Here is a 19479-nt window from a genome sequence, read left to right on the forward strand (position 1 = left end):
TCGCTTTAGCTGCAACCTGCTACACAGCAGTAACAGCAGAATGGCTTAGGCCAGGCGGTAACAGGTAAATTGTGCATACAACTTAAAGATCAGAATTTTGATTTCTTGTCACTAGAAGCCCATCGCGCTATAGAACCACCTCAGAATTTTGATTTTTAGGCATTTGGCAAGAGGAAGGGGGGAGTGGCAGTGATGTGGGGAAAACGGTATGGAGGGTATGGGGGTGGGTGGTGGCGAGTAGAGGTGGCAAGCACAGTTTGGACAGGTCAAGTCTGAGAGATTCGTTAGACATCCGAATGGAGCGTGAGGCGGCATGTCGGTTATAAAAGCCAGGCTCTGGGGAGAAGTCGGCATTTGGACAATGTCTTTACATGCGAGATTCTGGCTGAGCTCAGGACAGTAGGCAGACACAATCTCTCAGCCCCAGGAAAGGAGAAGAAGCCCCCAGTAAGGCAGGCAGCACCTGAGCGGGGTGTCCTGGAAGGCAAGTGAGCAGCGTTCAGGAGTCCTTGTCCTCCTCCTCCCCGCCACGCCCCCAGGCCGCTTGCATGGTGAGGTCTCAAGACCATTGCCAGTGTGGCTGGGAGTGGAAGGCAGTCACCTTGACGAGGGGAGGTGGCAAGAGCAAGGTGACAGCTGACTGGAAGTGAGGAAGGAGAAAAAATGACAACAAACTTCTCTTTAGGGAACCTTGCTTAGGGTGGGGACGCCAGCTGGGAAGGATCATGGGGTTAAAGGAGGGTTTTCATCTTGAAGGCCACTATCATCATAGCTTGGTGTGTGCTGATGGGAAGGATGCAGGAGGAAGGGATATGCTGACAGGAAAGACGCAAGAGGACATCTATAATGAAGACAGGGATGCCTCCGAGGTTGTGACATGAACCTCGAGGAATGGACATGTGAATTTCCAAGGTGGGGGTGCAGGGTGGGGCACTCAATAGGACACGGGGCGTGGCCCTCCCTGATGGGCTGGCACGAGCCATGCAGCCTAGAGCCACAGTCAGTTTCCCTCCCGGGCATCCCCATCCTGGAAGAGAGGGACACTGGGAGGGCCCAGAGCACCACGTATGCTGTGGGCAAATCTATGACTTGAAGGCAGAGAAGACGACTTTGGCTTCTTGGATGTCGTGGTTTCATAGTGGACTTTATTGGGAAAAGTTAGTGTAAACAACATTCAAATTCATAAAATTTAAATAAGATAGTAAATTATGCCTTGTAGTTATAGTAATCAATCACTATAGTAATCACAAATAAGGTAAAGTCTAAATTACTGCCTTAGCAAACACTATTTTGTCAGGTTTTTCTGCTGCAAGCCCAAGGCGGGAAACACTGCAATTATTAGAAGTGAGCCCAATCATGAATTTGCATTTGAAACTGGAAGAAAGGAAAAAAAAAGTGTGTTCTGATTATGGCATCAAGACACTGTAGCCTAAAAAAGTAACTTTATTAATGTCCTGCAGCAGCGTACATTAGTAATTGTAACCATGCATTAAAATTCTCATTTCATGTCATAAAGAGAGTAATCAGTTTTCTTCATGATACATTACGTTTTACTGAGTTTGTCCCTCCGAAGACCTTTCTGGGAACATTCCTTCTCCAAGGAGTGCTTCCTAAGATGCCCAGGTTGCTTACCGCAGGTCATCTTTGGTCATTTAAAAGCAGTCAAGCTGTCTGGACTGCACCCTCTCAACTGAAGTTGAGCCAAATTCCCTTCTCTCAAACCCTAACGCCGCCATCACTAAGAGAATAGGCATCTCGGCTTGGTCAGAGCATTACTAACAAGCTAATGTGGGATTCTCTTTGGTTATGAATTTTTACTTTTATTTAAGCATATAAAAAAATACAGCTAGAAGTAGGCTCCTGCATTCTAAAAGCATTTTTAATCAACTTAGACTATGTTCTTGGAAAATTCACCACCTGGACTAGTTCACAGTCTGCCCATTTCCCTGTGGGATCTACTATCAATCAGTGTTGTATTTAGCAAATTCATTTGAGTGACGAACAGGACTGATCTTCAGGAGCCCCAAGGGGTGGGGGCGGCTGGCCTGGGCAGACTTAGATGCTGTCCATAGCTTTGAACTCGCTGAGGGCCTGCACCGGGTTCACGTGCTTCTTCTGAGATGCCCGTTTAATCTTGGTCTGTGTCTCATCCTGTTTCTCTCTCTTCACCAAGGGCTTTTTCTCTGGTGCCTTCATCTTCCAAGACACAGCAGGAAGATTGAGGGAAGCCATACCCTGTGACTTTTGGTATTTGGTAGAGGCGACGTAGGATGCCTTCACTGTCTGCACCACAGCATTCATCAGGTTCTTGGCTGCCTGGATCAGGGACATGGCGCTGTCCACCTACGAGGCAGACAGGGGTGGTAAGAAGCACAGGCCTGACCTCCAGCCTCGTGGACACAGGTGGGCCGTGCTTGAAGGGGAGCCCCCCTACTCCTCTACAAGACCAGGGGCTGGGCAGGTCACAGAGGACTGGGCAGCAGCCTGTTCCTGAAGAACACCCTCAATGGCTGCTCTTATCTAAATAGCCTAGAAGTGCCTGCCCTCAGACCCTTTGGAGAAGACATGAGGCAACCTCGCCTTGCTCGCCCCCACCCCTCAGCAAGTGTTTGTTCACTCAAACCAACTAGAAGTCACTGTAAGTGATCCCAGAGCTGTAAGCACGTGGGGGAGGAGAAGCAGGAATCAAGACAGGGACGTTTATGGCAAAGCAGATGAGCAAATGGTCTCAATATGTTCAATATAAGAAGTGTTTCTTTTAAAGGAAATTCAGTGGGATTAAGAGAAGCCATGGAGGCTCGGTGGACCCCAATCCACTCAGCAAACCTCTTCCTTCCCCTGCGCTAGGTGAGAAAGGCCTCAGAACTGTGATGTGGTAAAAAGAAAGAGACACTACCCAAGCACTCTGAGGAGTGATGGGCTTTTGAGAAAACACCCTATGTCTACTCTTAATTCCTCTCTGGGGGAAGAAAAGGAAGTTTTGTTTTGTTTTGAGACAGAGTCTTGTTCTGTTGCCCAGACTGGAGTGCAGTGGTGCCATCTCGGCTCACTGCAACCTCCATCTCCCAGGCTCAAGTAATTCTTGTGTATCAGCCTCCCAAGTAGCTGGGACTTACAGGCACCTGCCACCATGCTCAGTCCCAAGGAAGATTTTTAAAAATTCTTTCCCAGTGAGTGGCCAGCAAAGGGGAGGAGGCCAGCCTTTCAGCCCTTGCAATGCCCCCCAGGTGTCACAGTTCTACAGGGAACAGATGATGGACAGACCTTGGTCTCCAGAGACTGGGATAGGACTTGGGGTTTCTGCACAGCACACTTTCCCAGGGCAGATGTGTATGCGGATAGGAGGTGACTTTCATTTCTGACAAGGGTCAGCACGTTCCCACTGGCCCTCTTCTTTTTCAGCTAATGCTTACCCCAGAGACAACGAGCTCCCCGCCGAGATTCTGCACCTCAGCCTTGACCTTGCTGCAGATGTTGAGCTGGTGGCAGTAGAGGGCGATGCGTTGCAGGTAGGCCAGCAGGTCCTGCTTGCAAGCCGAGTCAGGGCACTGAAGAGAGAGCAGGCTTAACACCCAGTATCCTGGCCTGGCCCAAGCACCCCCGACCCCACAGCTGTTTCTGAAAGGTTCATTGTGGCACCCACATGCTTCCTCTCCTCTTGCTGGAGCAAAATCACCCAATTACCTGAGGCAGTCACAGCCCTTGCCTACACTCTGCTTGGGGATGGAGGCGGATGAGCTGATGGAAGTCGTTCATGGGACCCTGACTGCGCCACATGGCACTGGTTGTACAGCCAAGGCCTTCTGAGCCTCCCGCTGACTTCCCTCCTATGATGGCGGGGAAACCACCCTGGCCAAGGATCCCCTCACCCCACACAGCAGGGTGGAGGCCCATGCCCCTCGAGGTGAGAACAAGCTGGCTCAGCAAGCAGGAGCCTGGCTATGGAGAAAAGTCCAGATGTTTTTAGCTAAGTAAACAAATAGTTAACTCTTCTGCTCCGAGGCACTTTGCGTTATTAATGCCTGATGACAAAAGCCACTCACTGCAGGCTGAGGTGGAAGACAAGTGAGTAAAGTAAAGCAAGAAAAGAAGCAGTTGGGGATGGTCAGAGAGAAAAGGGTGGCCCCTGCCCAGTTCCTGTCTTGCTCCACATCTCAGGGTTTTAGAGGCTCCCAGATTAGGACTGGCCTAGAAGGCTTTACCCAAAGGAAGAAACACAGAGCACCTCTCAAGTGTTCATGGCAAACAAACATTTTCTTCCAGTGAGGCTGGAGCAAAGTACACCACAGAGAGTGGTATGAACTGAGGCCCCGCAGACCATACTGGAGATGAGCTTGTATTCTAAGTAGTCATGGAAGCAGGGCAGAGCCATGTGATTTGCATTTTCAGATGACAGTATTGGCAGCTGGATGCAGAAGGAAGTGGAGAGAGGAAAGAATAGGAAATCGGGAGTGGCCACAGTAGTCCAAGTGGCTATGGAGATCTGCAGAAAGGACAAGACTGGTTTGTGTCAAGATACATTTGGCCAATGGAAGCAACAGGCCCTATTACCGATTGTGTGGGAGTCAAGGATGCCTTTACAATCTTTGGCTTGTGTAAGGAGGGATGTCTCACACATCCTGTGGCCTAGATGAGGCTGAGAGTTTGGATATTTCAGGGAAAATGGTGGGGAGGTTTGTTAACTACAGAGAAAAACTGTAACTGAGAAAGAGCTTCTCTTGATCAGGCTTAAAACACCAAATGAAATGTATTGTACAATTTCCAGGTGGTAGGAACTGTATTTTTGTACCTATCAATCTGAGAGAATAGGGGGATGAAGATGGGGTGACTGAGAGCCACAGTGCTGAGGATGAAGAAGCCTGGCCCCATCTAGGCACACCAGCCTTCCACAGCACTGGCCACGTGGCTTCTGGCTGCTCTCGGCCCCTGCCCAGAGGGGGAGAGAGGGAACTGAGACATAATATGCAACAGCAGAGGTTAATTTTGGCTACCAAACGATGGAAGATTCCAGGACATACACATCTGCTCTAGAGAATCCTTACAAATCTACGCTGGGATTAATAAGAACCATTTTTAGAGATGGGTGGCAAAAGTGCTGTGGCCCATGAAACTTATCCTGAATGGACCAGGCTAGGCTGCCTGAGCCCCAGGAGGAGCTTGGAGACCCACCTGGCAAGTCTGTCACTTACGTGGTCTGCGATAGTACGGCCAAGCTTGTCCATCCTGGATCCCGCCTCAGCAATTTTCTTGGCAGCACTGATGACATCTGATGTATTTTTGAGTGGTCCTTTACCTCTGAGAAGAGAGAACAACGATCATTTTATGTGAAGCCCCCTCATAGCTGGAGTAGAAAAAGAAGATGTCCACAAAGCCCCATGGCCTGGGCTGTCTGAGCCGCTGCGCAGGTGACCTGCGGGGAAGAAAGTGGCCCCTGTGCAGCCTGGTGGGGCCGGGGTGCTGCTCACCGGGTAAAGTCAGTCATCTCCATCATAATCATGCACATCTGCTTGGCCAGCACAATGATGTCATTGCCACTGTCGTCCCATTTGGACACTTCAGCATCCAGCTTGCTCTTTTCTTCCTGGAAGCTGGCCACCTGTTCTGCAATCTTTGCTTTTTGCTCCTGGGGAAGCTGAGCCATGATCGCCTGTGATCAGAAGCACAAAGAGTTCTTACATAAAAAGAATATGAAGTTCTCAGAGTGCATCAGCCAAGCATATTTCCAACAGGCAATCTGTGGCATAGGTAGGATAATGCTTTAATAGGTTTCATTTTGCCTGAAGGGCTGTTTCTCTCATTTTTTGCAGAAACTTACGGCAGCCTGAATTTCCGACCCACTTTTGAGCACAAGTTTTAGTGTGGAAGGAAACAGCGAGGGGTGGAAGGCTAATGTGGAAGCTTTGTATCACACCTGTGCAGGGACAGAACCTGCTTAATGCTTTAATATAAGACAAGAAATGAGAGAAGGGGTTGATGAAAGTGTGGAGCCCTTTCCCTGGTGGGCCCTGATGACATTTCCAACTATTCAAGGTGAACTGAAAGTGGCTTTAGAATGTACACCTGAAGTAAGAGGGCTGAGGGATACCTGCTGGCACTCAGGCCATACTTGAGCAACACCTGGAGGCCTGCTGCCCACCTCCAGCCCACAGATCTACGGCTGGGGAGCTCCTCCCTCTCAGCTTCCCAAAGTGCTCATGACTGAGCAGGACATAAGGCAGGGATGTGCTCGCTGTTCACGACAGATTTCCAAGGAGTGAAATCAAAGACTCCTTAGAAATATTTCTTGGCATCCTCCCCAAAACATAAATGCTATTGATTGAAGATTTAATGACTCAAATGAATGCAATGGCTCTGACTGGCTTTCTTGAATGTACCACTGTTATTTTTTTAAACCCATGAATAATTAAATAGTTCATATCCATAGTATCATTGAGATGGGCAAAGGCAGCAATCTTTTTCAAATTTCACGATCCTTTCAACAAACACTGCACTGACTAAATCTTAGCCCTTTCCTAACCCAGGGCTCTATCATAAACTAAAGCCCCAGGGCACTGCAGAGGAGGCCCAGGACCTGGTCTGCCTCTAGCTGAGGAGGCTACAAGTGACTAGCAGGTGCCACAACTTAGTTTAACTTCAGTCTACTGCCAGAGAGACAGAGAGAAATGGTGTTCTGAATACTGAGGGTGTTTTCCTGGAAACAAGAAAGGGGACAGGGAAAGTCGGCAGCATAAGCTGAACTGCCCCACAGAGTGCTTCCTTACCCGGGCACTCTGGCCAGCTATCAGCTGATCGTCTTCTGTCTGGACGCTCGTCCTGCTTCTGACATCGAAATCTTCTGTCTCAAAGTCAGAGTCATCCAACTCCTCAGGGGTCTGCCACCAAGACAGAGATCACAGGTCAGACACATCTCTGGGCCACCAGCCCCCAGCCACCCTGAGCCTCTTGGCTAGGTGCACGGAGGCCCAGAATTCTGGATTTTAATGTGCAGTGTTCTGAACAGTATGGCATATAAAGTCAAAATCACCAGCATTTGTCTCGAGCCTCTGCTTCACTGGTGCACACACGCTGGGCTGCCTGGCCCACAGCAGGCCTGGGCTGGTTTCACTGTGTGTGAGGCTCAATTGCTATCACTGAGTCAATTCACTATTTCTTTGTAAGACATAAGGTTGTTTTTTTTTTCCTTTGAGACAGAGTCTCGCTCTGTCACCCAGGCTGGTGTGCAGTGGCGTGATCTTGGAATCAACGCAACCTCCGCCTCCCGGGTTCAAGAGATTCACCTGCCTAAGCCTCCCGAGTGGCTGGGATTAGAGGCAACACACCACCACACCCGGCTAATTTCTGTATTTTTAGTAGAGACGGGGTTTCACCATGTTGGTCAGGCTGGTCTTGAACTCCTGACCTCAGGTGATCCACCTGCCCTGGCCTCTCAAAGTGCTGAGATTACAGGCATGAGCCACCGTGCCTGGTGACATAAGGTTTTTACTTCCTAATTTACTTCCCCAACACCGGCATTTTAAGACAAAGATGAGAACTGTCCTGGGTAGAAAAGGTACTGACTTAAAAATAGAGGTGTTTTGTATAGTATTAAGCGGATTTGTATAACTTTCCTACTTTATGACAAAAAGAAAATTAAATAACTGGGCCTTCTGTTAGGGTACCAAGGCTGCTTGGAGGAGTAAAAATAGGCAATGTATTTTAAAGTATTCTTTTGACTTTCATGAAAAGAAAGAGGGGAGAATATGGCAGGTAAGGGCTGAGTAAATACCCAAGGGACTGATTACTGGTCCTAGCTCTTTGCTTTAATTATGAAATAAAATTCTTATTTTGTACCAACTACCAGCCTCTCATGATTATCTACTGACTCGAAACATGATGTTGTCCTCTGGCAGTTATCAGTAAGGGGGCAGCAGGCAGAACAGCTGGGGTTGGCGCTCAGCCCAGCGGGCTGGCCTGTGACAGGAGGGCAGTGAGGCGAGTCCCTCATCTGTACCCGGACATAGTCCAAGCCCAGCCCAAGGACTTGCCGTGAGGTTCAAACGAGAAGATACGCAAGAAACATTCTGGAGCCACCAAGAGCGTGCTGCGCAAAGGCTGGGCCTGTCCCTTGATGAGGTGAGAACAGTGGATGCTCACGCAGGGGACCAGACAGCATGTCGGCGTGAGGTCCTGGAGGCCAATGGACTTGGTGGCACAAAACACAATGCCAGCACTGACAGTTTTAACGCTGCAGTCATGCATGCCTTCGGAACTGGCATGCAATCAGTCAGTTAAGGGGCTTTTCAAAGGACCACCTCCTAACATCATCTCTGCCTCCCCAGCACCCCATCGCAGACCCAAGAACCGTTCTTGCCAAGAAAACCGAGTACTCTCATTCATTCATTCATTCATTCATTCATTCATTCATTATCTCTCTGCCAAGCACTGTTCTGGGCTCTAGAGATACAAAGTGACAGACAAAAATTCCTCTCGCATATTCTAATGGAAGAAATGACAACAAAGTAAGCAAATGAATTATATGACACATCAAAAGTGACCAGTGCTATAAAGAAAGCAGTGATGAGTAAAGGGAGATTTTCATTCCATATGGGTGTTTGGAAAAGTCTCACGAGAAGGTGCTCTCAAGGAGGGGAAAGGGGGGCGGGTGGCAGCATAGAGGCTGTGGGGAAGGGGCGTTGGCCCAGGGAACTGCGTGAATAGCAAGGAGGCCACAGAAGGGGGGCTTAGCTCACTGCCCCCACGTCACCGGCTTGCCTGGAACCCCATAAGTACAAGGGGAGATCAGCAGGAAATGAGGTTGGAGAAGTGACAGGTTCCAGTCCTAGAAGGCCTTATAGGCCAGCATCAAGAATGAGTGACGTGCACTCCAGCCTGGGCGACAGAGCGAGACTCCGTCTCAAAAAAAAAAAAATGAGTGACGTGGCGGCCTGTGGAGAGGCTGGCACAGAGGATAACATGACCTGACTGAAGCTTAGAGAAATCGCTCTGGCTGCCCTGTGGCTCATGAGACTGTAGGCACCCAGGATGGGAACAGGGAACCAGCTGAGTGGCACCTGCATGAGCCTGGGTGAGAGGTGCTGGTGGCTTGGACGAGGGTGAGAACATGTTCAGGTTCTCTACTGTGAAGGGAGAGCCAAAAGAATTCACAGATAAAGCAGATGTGAGGTATGGGACAAAAGGGAAATAAAAGATCTGAGGTCTGGGCCTGAGCAAAGGAAGACAGAGTCACTATCAACTAACATGTGCTGCCCGGGTGGAGCAAGCCAGAGGGAGGAGGCAAGGTGCGCAGACAAGTGTGGAACTTAGGAGAGTCGGCCTCTAGACAGGACTCTGAAGAGGTCAAGGACTTCCCAGCAGGCCACACCCATGTTTCACAGGCTGAGGAGATGGGGAGAAACCAGCCAAGGAGACTGAGAAGGGGTATGGGTCAAGAGACTTTTTTTTCCCCTTTAAAAATGGGAGAAATCATCATAGGCTTGGGGAAAGGTACAGGAGGCAGGGGGTGAAGAAGCTGGGACCCCAGTACAAAGACGTGCAAGGGATGGCCTCGGCCAGAAGCACCGACAGCGATGCCCATGGTGCTAGGAGGAAGGCATCCATGCAGAGGGGTGGACGCGCTACCTGCCTCAGTATCCTCAACGAAATTGGCAAGTGGGCCAAACAGGACAGGGGCACAGGTGTGGGTGGGTGGGTGGGCGGACGTCTGTTGCAGGGCAGCAAGGGCCCACAAATGGCCCGCGGCTTCTGCGGCTCCATCAGCGTGGCTGTGGCCATCTGCACTGTGCTCAAGAGGGCAGGATCTTGCCAGGACAGCACCTTGCAAGGCAGGTGTTAAGGAAATAGCAGGGCAGAGGACTGAGTATATTCAACTATGGACTTAAAGCTAACAGAGGACTGAACCAAGGACACAAGGGGCTGAGTGAGTGACACATGGGGAGGACCAACTGACTGAAGACCCCACAGTGGACTCAAAGGCTCACTGGGAGTTGCAGGACTCGAGGGCGCAACCTGAACAATAGAACTAGGCTGCTGGGGATGACAAAGACAATAGCAGGCAGTGACAAAAGCTGAGGTACAGCTATGGCCATGAGGTTGGGGTGGAGGAGGACAAGACATCAAGAAACTGAGAGGCCCAGGGGCTGGAAGGATGATTCTTGAATGAAGACAGGAATAGTTGTCAGACAGCAGGACGGTATGCCGGGAGCTCAACCACAGATGCCATAGAGGCCCCTTTCTCCTCTGCCCTTGCTACAGAGGCCCTCCAGGCACTCTGGCTATGGGGAAAGGGACTCAGCACTTGGCCAAGAGCCTAGGAGCATCACCTGGGGCCACTCCTCCCCCCAACACCCTGGGGGTTCCATCATCCCGTCTGCCTGCAGCCCCTCCGAAGAGAGGGGCACTTCATGTGAACAATAACTTGAATCCGCATTACGAAAATACTTCCTTCTCTGATACTAGCTTGAGAACCATTATTTTCTATAATTTCCTGCCTAACTCAAACTGAAGCCTCATGTTGTAGAGACTGTTTATCCTAAATTAAATCGTCAGCTCAGGCTAGCTCCCCTTCTTGGCCCAAGTTTGGGCTCTAACTTGCAACTAACAGTCATTTTAGACAACGTAATTAAATATATCTCATTCTAACAGCTTTTAGATTCATGGTTTTAATATACTGCCACCGCATCTGCCGAGTTCTAGAATGACGCATTGCTCAAGTTTAGCAAATGATAAGAAAGAAGCTGTTAAGATGTCTGAAATGCAGTTACTCACCCTTATCATCAGCACTGCTTTCCTGATGTCCCGGATGCCATCATATACCAGGCGGGAGGCATCGATAAACTCATTCTCATCCATGGGCTGGGCAGGGTCCGAGCTGAGGGCTTCCACGGCTGCTTCTACTTGCTCAGTAAAACGTGGCATGACTGTGGAGAAAGAGGCACAGCAGATATCTTGGTCAGCAGGCAGCATCATTCCCCTGGCCCTCCCTGAATCACTCAGCCAGACAGAAAGAGGTGAGGCTTATGATGAAGAGCCTCTGCTTCTACCTATGTGAAGGGTATTTACGGTTGAAATAAATTAAATGCAGTATTTTACGACTCAAATCATCTTTTTCTCTGCAACAGAGAGATTGGATGGTTGAGAATTTGAAGTGAGACTAACTTGAAGCCTTGCTTAAGAATGGGACCTACCTTAATTTAGTCTTTACTCACTGATAGGAGATTTAACTCAGAAATTCATCTTAAATAGTGTGTTTAGAATTAGTCCCGTGATTACTCATGAGATACACATGAAGAAAATATGCTTGTGAGGCCTGAATTTGGCTATGACCAACTTCTCAGGAGCCCGATGTGCCATGAGACCAAATTTGAGTTCCCAACTCCTTCCTCAGCACAGGACTGGGCTAATGGGGTGGCCTGCCTCACTCAGGCTGCGGTGTGTGCGAGCACTGGAAAGCGAGATTTCCCGTACCTGTGTTGGAGAGCAGCTTAGTGGCTTCCAGAACCTTCTCTGTGTAGACTCCTGGCTCATAGTTGTCCATCTCTGAGGTGACTACGTGAATGACCCGGGCTGCCCGGCCTCGAATTGCACCAGCTGTGCGGTCCAGGCCATCCACATCCTTCTCTTGGAGAGCAATGACACATTTGTTCACATCTTCCAAAATGTGATTCTCTGGAGAACAAGCAAAAAGCTGAATGAGGAAAGAGGCTTTCTATGAGAAGGTGGCAACTGTAAGCTGGCATCTATCATTTATTGTTTGCTTGGTGCCAGCCACAGTGCTGAAAGTTTTACATATACTTTAATGGAGAGACCAGTGACTAGTGACAGAGGCAGAAACTAAACCTGTTATCACTCCCAAGAATAACAATCTTCATTCCAGGTTTAAAAAAAAACAAAAACAAAAAACACACACATAAAAAACAGGAGACATGCCCATCTTTGAGACACAGTTGTTCTGTAAGCCTGGCAGAAAATCATCATAGATGCATCAATAACTTCTCTTCCTCTAGCTTCACTGACCCTATGTCCCAAATAAAAGAAAGGCTAAATTAGAACCGAAGTCCACTGTCCCCTCTCCCTCTCCTTCCAGGAGATGCTGAAGATATTCAGACAATCTACCAAGAAGCCAGTACAGCCCTGGGATGGGAGAAGGTGCTGGAAAGCAGGTTGAAGCCTCCTCTAGAGGACCCTGAGGTGTGAGATGAACTATTTAATAACCCTCTTCATGGTACACAGATGGGCTTATTGTGATATTTGAAAGGTCCCTAGAGGTGAAAACCCCTGACTCCTATGAAGCTGATGGGTGGCTCCTAACAGTCATACAGCTGAATTTGGGCAACACACCAAAACGATTTTTCCTCAAAGCAAAAAGCCTGACACTATAAATTTTTAGGAACCCCACCACAAACGATTTGCTTGAACTCATCTGTAGTAACAACGTGGAAGCAACCAAAATGTCCAAGAGAAGAGTGGATAAATGAATTATGGGAACTATGCAGCCATTAAAGTGGATGACGCAGATCTAGAGGCTGAGGCAGGAGGACGGCTTGAACCCAGGAGGCGGAGGTTGCAGTGAGCCGCGATCGCGCCACTGCATTCCAGCCTGGGCAACAGAGTGAGACTCCGTCTCAAAAACAAAAACCAAAACAAACAAAAAACACCTTTCCAGGGATGGCCAGGAAACAGTAAGAATTCTTATTAGAGAAGGGAAAACTAGATTACTGCAATATAGTTAAGACCATATTTTGGTCTCTATTAATTACAAATTATGAGACTTGCCAGGGTTTATATCACTGAACTAATGAAAGAGTAAACATATTAAACTTCTAACATAAACACATTTTAAGAGGGATATTTAAACCAATTACAAGAATAAATGGATTTGGAGCCCATCACAAGCATTTTTAAAATATATAAACTCTAATAATTCAAACTAAACAAATGTACTGAGCAGGACTACCATACAAGGTCTTGGGTTAAAAACTGCTGCTTTACTGGATCTAACACAATACCATTAAGATGAAACTTGCATTGCTAAGGAAAGGAAAGGAATAAAATGGAAAGAAAGCATGTTGATAGCAAAACTAAGAACCAATGTTTTCTCATATCACTGATTTTAAGACTCATCCCTGTTTCAGAATCAATGAAGTATGGCATTCCTTTCCGTTCATTAAACAAAGTGACCCAAACTTCCACCAAGGATTTTTTAACCTTTGTCTAGATACCTCTATGTTCGTTTTTTTTTAAATCCATTTAGACTTTCTTGAATTCATCCTGGCCGCCTTCTAGAAGAACCTAAGCCAGGAAACAGTATGCCATTTTTTAGAGTAATATTCCCCACTTCAGGAAGCTGACCAAAGTAATATTCTCTACCCTCATGAAACACTTGTCTCTAGGAAAGCCCCAGCCTCACTGAGGCTACCACACACCCAGGACAGAGCACCCAGCCTGCTCTCCACAACTGAATCTGATGGGGGGAGGTGCAAGTCCACTGTTCAACGGAGGGGGACAGGCTCTGCCCACACTAACTGAAACCACACATCATTTTAGCTAAGGAAACAGCATAGGTCCACTATGAGTAGACACACCAATCTGTACCCATGAACAACTAACTGTTCAATACATTATTTATAGGTGTGCTTCTAATAGAAAAAAATTCATACACATACATATAACAGTCCACACAAAATATAGACAACTATATGTAAAAGAATATAAAAGGAATTATATTATGGACACTATTGTATCTTTTTCACTTGAAAACCTTTCTAGGTCTGGCCCTACAGATCTACCTCATCCATTTTAATGGCTGCATAGTACCCTACTGAATAGATGGAGGGGCTATAATTCACTTATTCAATCTTTCCTTAGACATTCTGGTTGAAGAAAACATCCTTATACAGGTATTTTGGCAAACATTTGTGACACTCCCCTAGAGAAAATGTCTAGCAATGAGATCGCTGAGTTAAAAAGCATATATGTTTAAAGTAGAAGTATGGTACCTAATTGCCCTCCAGGAACCATGCCAACTGGCATTCTCCATAAAAGATGTCAGAACTTCAGTCTACAACGTGTAGCAATAGAGCTTCTTCTTTGTAGCCTCTACCCTGGGTATCTTTATGGCATGCAGCGTATGCAGGGCTGCTACACACAAAGAAAATGAAAACAATGTTTCATACTTTATGTAGAGGATTTACCCTGTGACATGAACTATTCTGAGGGCTTGCCATGTAAACTGTCTATATAGTAGGCTTAAAAAAAAAAAAAATCACCGGCCGGGTGATTTTTGATTACATGGTGGCTCACGCCTGTAATCCCAGCACTTTGGGAGGCTGAGGTGGGCAGATCACGAGGTCAGGAGATCGGAACCATCCTGGCCAACATGGTGAAACCCCGTCTCTACTAAAAATACAGAAATTAGGTGGGTGTGGTGACAGGCACCTGTAATCTCAGCTACTAAGGGGGCTCAGGCAGGAGAACTGCTTGAACCCGGGAGGTGGAGACTGCAGTGAGCCGAGATCACGCCACTGCATTTCAGCCTGGTGACAGAGCAAGACTCCATCTCAAAAAAAAAAAAAAAAAAAAAAAATCACCACTAATCTAACTTCACCACTTCCTCCAAAGAGAGAAACTCTGTCTATAGTTTAGCATTTCTGCTATTAAACACAAAACCAACATTTAGGTACAATAATAATTAGGTATTTAATGACCTCCCAATCAGACCAAATTCTTTGGACGCACTGACACTTAATGAAGGAGAGTACAAATTACCACTCCAAGTGTTGCTCCAAAGCATTTAATGCATATATATTGTTTCTAAGAGCATTTAGTAAAAAATTTAATAAACCCAATTAGAGCTTCTCTAAGCAACCACTTGCATCTTCAAAAAAAGGGAGCCAAAACTGCAACATGTAAGCACAGTGAGAGAATGGAAATCAATAACATTTCCATGGAAAACGTTTATCAAATACAATCCAAGTGAAATTCAAAGAGTCTTTATCACTTTGATGAATTTCAAACCACTCTCCTTAAGGGATTGGTCAATATAAATATATTCTTGGTCTGCTGAATGCTAGCATCTTAAACCATCTCCAATATTTACAAGGCAGCATTTGGAATACAACAGCTTGGGGGTGAGGAGACCCTACCGCCTCCTCCCTGGAGGTTATCATGCATATTCCTCTCTTTCTATGCAAGTGCAACTGTCACATATTTGACAATGATCAAAGTTCCCCCTGCCCTATAGCCTCATAAAATGCTGGCATCAGGGTCTTGGTGGCTGCACCAGGTTATACACAAGATGACCATTACTTTTTGAGCCACAAATCAGGACATGACTTGTTCTAAGTATGAGGGAATTTCTGGAGCCAATGGGGCAGAATATCCAGAACAAAGGAGCTGAAGCCCTACTCCATAAACGATTTCCTCTTGGACAGGTTCTTAGTGACTGGACAGCGCTATAGCCAATATCCAGGCCCCATGGAATGTAAGAGAATTTGATGGTGGAAAATCACAAATGCAAATACTACATAAAACTTCTCACACTGTACCAAAGGGCCTCAAGCCCCAGGAGACAGTAGAAAACAACCACTCCAAGAAGTCAGGGTGAGTCAGCATTCAGACTCCTTTATACTCTTACATACATACCTTACTCATGGTAGCTTTAGCACTTTTTTTTTTTTTTTTTTTTTTTGAGATGGAGTTTTGCTCTTGTTGTCTAGGCTGGAGTGCAATGGCAGGATCTCAGCTCACTGCAACCTCTCCCTCCTAGTAGTTCAAGCAATTCTCCTGCCTCAGCCTCCCGAGTAGCTGGGATTACAGGTGCTTGCCACCATGCCCGGCTAATTTTTTGTATTTTTAGTAAGAGACAAGGTTTCACCTTGTTGGCCAGAACATCCCTGCTGTTCATTTAGTAAAAGCTATGAAGCGCACCTACCTCAAAAGCCAGATCCTGTGCTGGGCACTTGCCAGGCAGCCCCCTACTCAAAAACAAGCCCATCTCACTATGGGTCCACCGAAGCACCACTATGCTTTAGGGCCAGGGGACACTGGCAAATGGGGCAGGGTCAGGTCAGGGCCAAGATGTGGCTTCCCATCTAAATACTGCCTGTGACTGCTGCAGATGACACCTGCCTAGGCTGTGTGTCAGGTGCGATGGGGAAATATCTCTAGTCCCCCAAAATAAAAAGTGTGACAGCTAGGCTGGGCACGGTGGCTCATGCCTGTAATCCCAGCACTTTGGGAGGCTGAGGTGGGTGGATCACCTGAGGTCAGGAGTCTGAGACAAGCCTGGCCAACAAGGTGAAACCTTGTCTCTACTAAAAATACAAAAAATTAGCCGGGCATGGTGGCAAGCACCTGTAATCCCAGCTACTCGGGAGGCTGAGGCAGGAGAATTGCTTGAACTACTAGGAGGGAGAGGTTGCAGTGAGCTGAGATCCTGCCACTGCACTCCAGCCTAGACAACAAGAGCAAAACTCCATCTCAAAAAAAAAAAAAAAAAAAAAGTGCTAAAGCTACCATGAGTAAGGTATGTATGTAAGAGTATAAAGGAGTCTGAATGCTGAAAATTAACTGGTCATTCCAGTAGAAACCTGCACAGGCATCTGCTTGTCTCCATCCTTTATCTATTCCCCCCCCAAAAGCATATTATATAAATCAGAGGAGTTATGAAGAAAGGCCTTGCCCTATTAATGATTTAATTACCTAACATTCCTAAGCAGGGCTGTGACAGAACATCAGAAAAACACACCAGGTAGACTTCTAAATTCAGATGCTCTGAAAACACCACCACCTTTGACTGAAAGAATTGTTCCATGATTTTATTTGCTAAATAGAAACTAACTCCTTTCCATCAAATCAGTCCCTCTTATACTGTCATACATTTGCATAAAAACTGAACACACTCACCAGACAACAGTATATCTGTTAAAAGAATTTGATTTCTCTTTTCCATTCTTTTATGTCATATGCCCTAAAGATATTGCCTAGAATCCACTAAATGCTGCTGCAGAATCCCTTTTCTTCACTGATTTGACGAATGGTGCATGAGGGACATTTGACGCTGTTACATTTTATTTTGCTATAAGGAGGACTGAAAATCCCTTGAGACCAAGCCTAAGACATACCCAACCTAATCTCAAAAAAGTAACTTTAAGAATGTAGTATTTATCTGGAGGGGGGCTTTGCATTTAGATTTCAGAATTTGTTGTTTGCTTAAAAGTGTGCTGTGAAGGTGGAATGTTTTTCTCTAAACCGATGAAAAAGAATAATTCAGTACTTCACTGGGAAAAACAACAGAAGGCCAAGATTTCCCAAAAAAGCCATTGCTGCATTTTTGGCACCTGCAAAGATGTGCTTGCAAATGAGATTTTTGTTTTAAAGTACCAACACCTGCAATTTGGCAGTCCTGCAGCAACATGGTTTACCCCCTACTTTTTGCAATTTACAGATTGCTTGCTCCCCAGTTTCTCAAGTTAAGCCAAGGCTACCCATCCTAAGGAGAGAGTGTGAAGACAGGGAGGCATTGGTATGCAGAACACACAGTCACCCTTATATAGGTCACCGCTGGAGGACTGTGCCGCGCATGTGCTTAAGCCCCGCTTCTGTTTCGAGCCCTACTGCCACGTTCTAGCCCGTGGTTCCCTGGGGTGACAGGTAGTTTCAGCCCCACAAAAACTTAGCCACTGATTCTGCCCACAGCCACTGGCCTCAGGAAGTCTGGCACTTTCAGAGAGCAAGCCGTGCAGCCAAGGGCAACAGAGGCCCTGTTAAATGGAGAATGCATTTATAGTTACTCAACTCTAAGAAGATGGGATTGAAATTTATCTCTGTGTGATAAACACTGAATTGCACTTGACAGACATTTTCTATATGAATGCAATTTACTAAGTCATTACCAGTTTATGTTTATATAATGAAATCAACTGTTTTTGTGAGGTGAATTACCCAGATTTATTTTTTGCAAGTTCATAATTAAATGGCACTTAAATATTTCCTCTCTGTTTTCTATCTGTGCATCATGCAGACAGAAAGTCTTTGGAAAAGTAGGCAGATAAACTACGACTACGATCATTTCTGAGACAGAAGAGAGGCTTTCCAAGAAGGGAATAAATTATTTTTAAAAACAAACTAAAGGTGATGGTGTTGAGAATCCCTTCTTCTCCTAAGTTTCATAGGCTCACAACAAATAACCACAGTCTCCACCAAGACACAGATCAATGTTTTTTTTCTAAACACAATGGCAGCAACAGGGATGGATGGTCCTGGTGTTCTACCGGTCCCAGTTGAAAGACCTCACTCTATACAAGCCTTTGCCAGCCAGGTTTCTAATTCATGCTCCTAGGAGTCAGACTAGCCCTATCAAGGGAAACATCTCCAACCCCAGCCACTTCCCAGTAGCTGAGAAGCTGTCACTTGAAAACCCTGTAGCTGATGGCTTTTTTAACATGAAAATGAAAACCAGCACAGTATTATTGTTAGAATAATTTACCTGCCAAGTAGGAGTGTTTGCCCATTAATACAACTTAGACAAAAGTAATTATGAACATCTTCACATACTTCTCTGGGGAACCAGCTCATTACCTGAGACAGCCAAGAAGTCATCAATGGAAGTAATGTCATCGACAGCATCTGTAAGAACACGGACTTGTTTTTCCCATTGTTCTTTAAAAAGATCCATGTTCTCTTGGGCCAGTTTACTCTGTGGTTTTGCTGCTAAAGCCAATGCAGCATTAATAACCTGCAAAAGATATTAAACTTCATTGTTTACTCTTTTTCAGAGTCATGGCTTTGTCTTACATGCATTTCACTAGGAGACATCACACCACATGCTCTATCCTAACTATCACAAAGATGAAGGGGGAAAGTGTTAAACAATAAGTTTTATATGGTGAAGTTGAAGTAATACATATTTTATTTGCAAACTATAGACAATGAGAAAACAAATAAAAATTAACTGTACTAGCTTCATTCATGGTGGCAAGCCTACCATTTTCAGTGACACTAAATTCTAGGCTTTTTTCTCCTCAGACACATACATAGCCACATCAAAAAATACACAATTAGAATTATATGCCACTTAAAATGGACTATACTGATTCTTATTTTAAATACTTCTCCATATCATTAAATATATGTTTAAAACACTAAGTTTATTATTCTATGTTATGGACACACTGTTATTCTCCTATTGTAGGATATCTGGGTTCTGGTTATCCACCACTACAAATATCTTGTGATAAAAATGTGGCATTTCAGGTTCTCGATACATTATCAAAATGTATTCATGAAAAATACATTGTATCTAAGCATAAGTATTTTTCATTTTCTTCAAACAAAAACTGCTCAAAAAACATATAATCTATTAAGGTTTAAAAATAATTTTAGGCCAGGTGCAGTGGCTCACGCCTGTAATCCCAGCACTTTGGGAGGCCAAGGCGGTCAGATCACCTGAGGTCTGGAGTTCGAGACCAGCCTGACCAACAT

At 46.0% G+C, this 19479-nt stretch overlaps 1 protein-coding gene across 6 annotated transcripts in view; it reads right to left on the reverse strand.

Moving 5' to 3' along the window:
* Positions 1-1125: 1125 nt before the first annotated feature.
* CTNNA1 (catenin alpha 1) overlaps positions 1126-19479 on the reverse strand; it is a 181543-nt gene continuing 163189 nt past the window's right edge. For 5 of the 6 annotated variants that reach the window (XM_030828562.1, XM_030828553.1, XM_030828573.1 and 2 more), the window contains 8 exons: positions 18577-18733; positions 11464-11664; positions 10765-10916; positions 6762-6872; positions 5466-5647; positions 5190-5295; positions 3414-3548; positions 1426-2343 (listed from right to left, as the gene is read on the reverse strand). In XM_030828562.1, coding sequence (XP_030684422.1) covers positions 2056-2343; positions 3414-3548; positions 5190-5295; positions 5466-5647; positions 6762-6872; positions 10765-10916; positions 11464-11664; positions 18577-18733 — 1332 coding nt within the window. In that variant the 3' untranslated portion in view covers positions 1426-2055. Of the gene's footprint in view, positions 2344-3413; positions 3549-5189; positions 5296-5465; positions 5648-6761; positions 6873-10764; positions 10917-11463; positions 11665-18576; positions 18734-19479 lie in introns of all 6 variants that reach the window. The other variant, XM_030828542.1, reaches the window with a different exon arrangement.

This window comes from Nomascus leucogenys, chromosome 2, assembly GCF_006542625.1.
Source record: "Nomascus leucogenys isolate Asia chromosome 2, Asia_NLE_v1, whole genome shotgun sequence".
NCBI lineage: Eukaryota > Metazoa > Chordata > Mammalia > Primates > Hylobatidae > Nomascus > Nomascus leucogenys.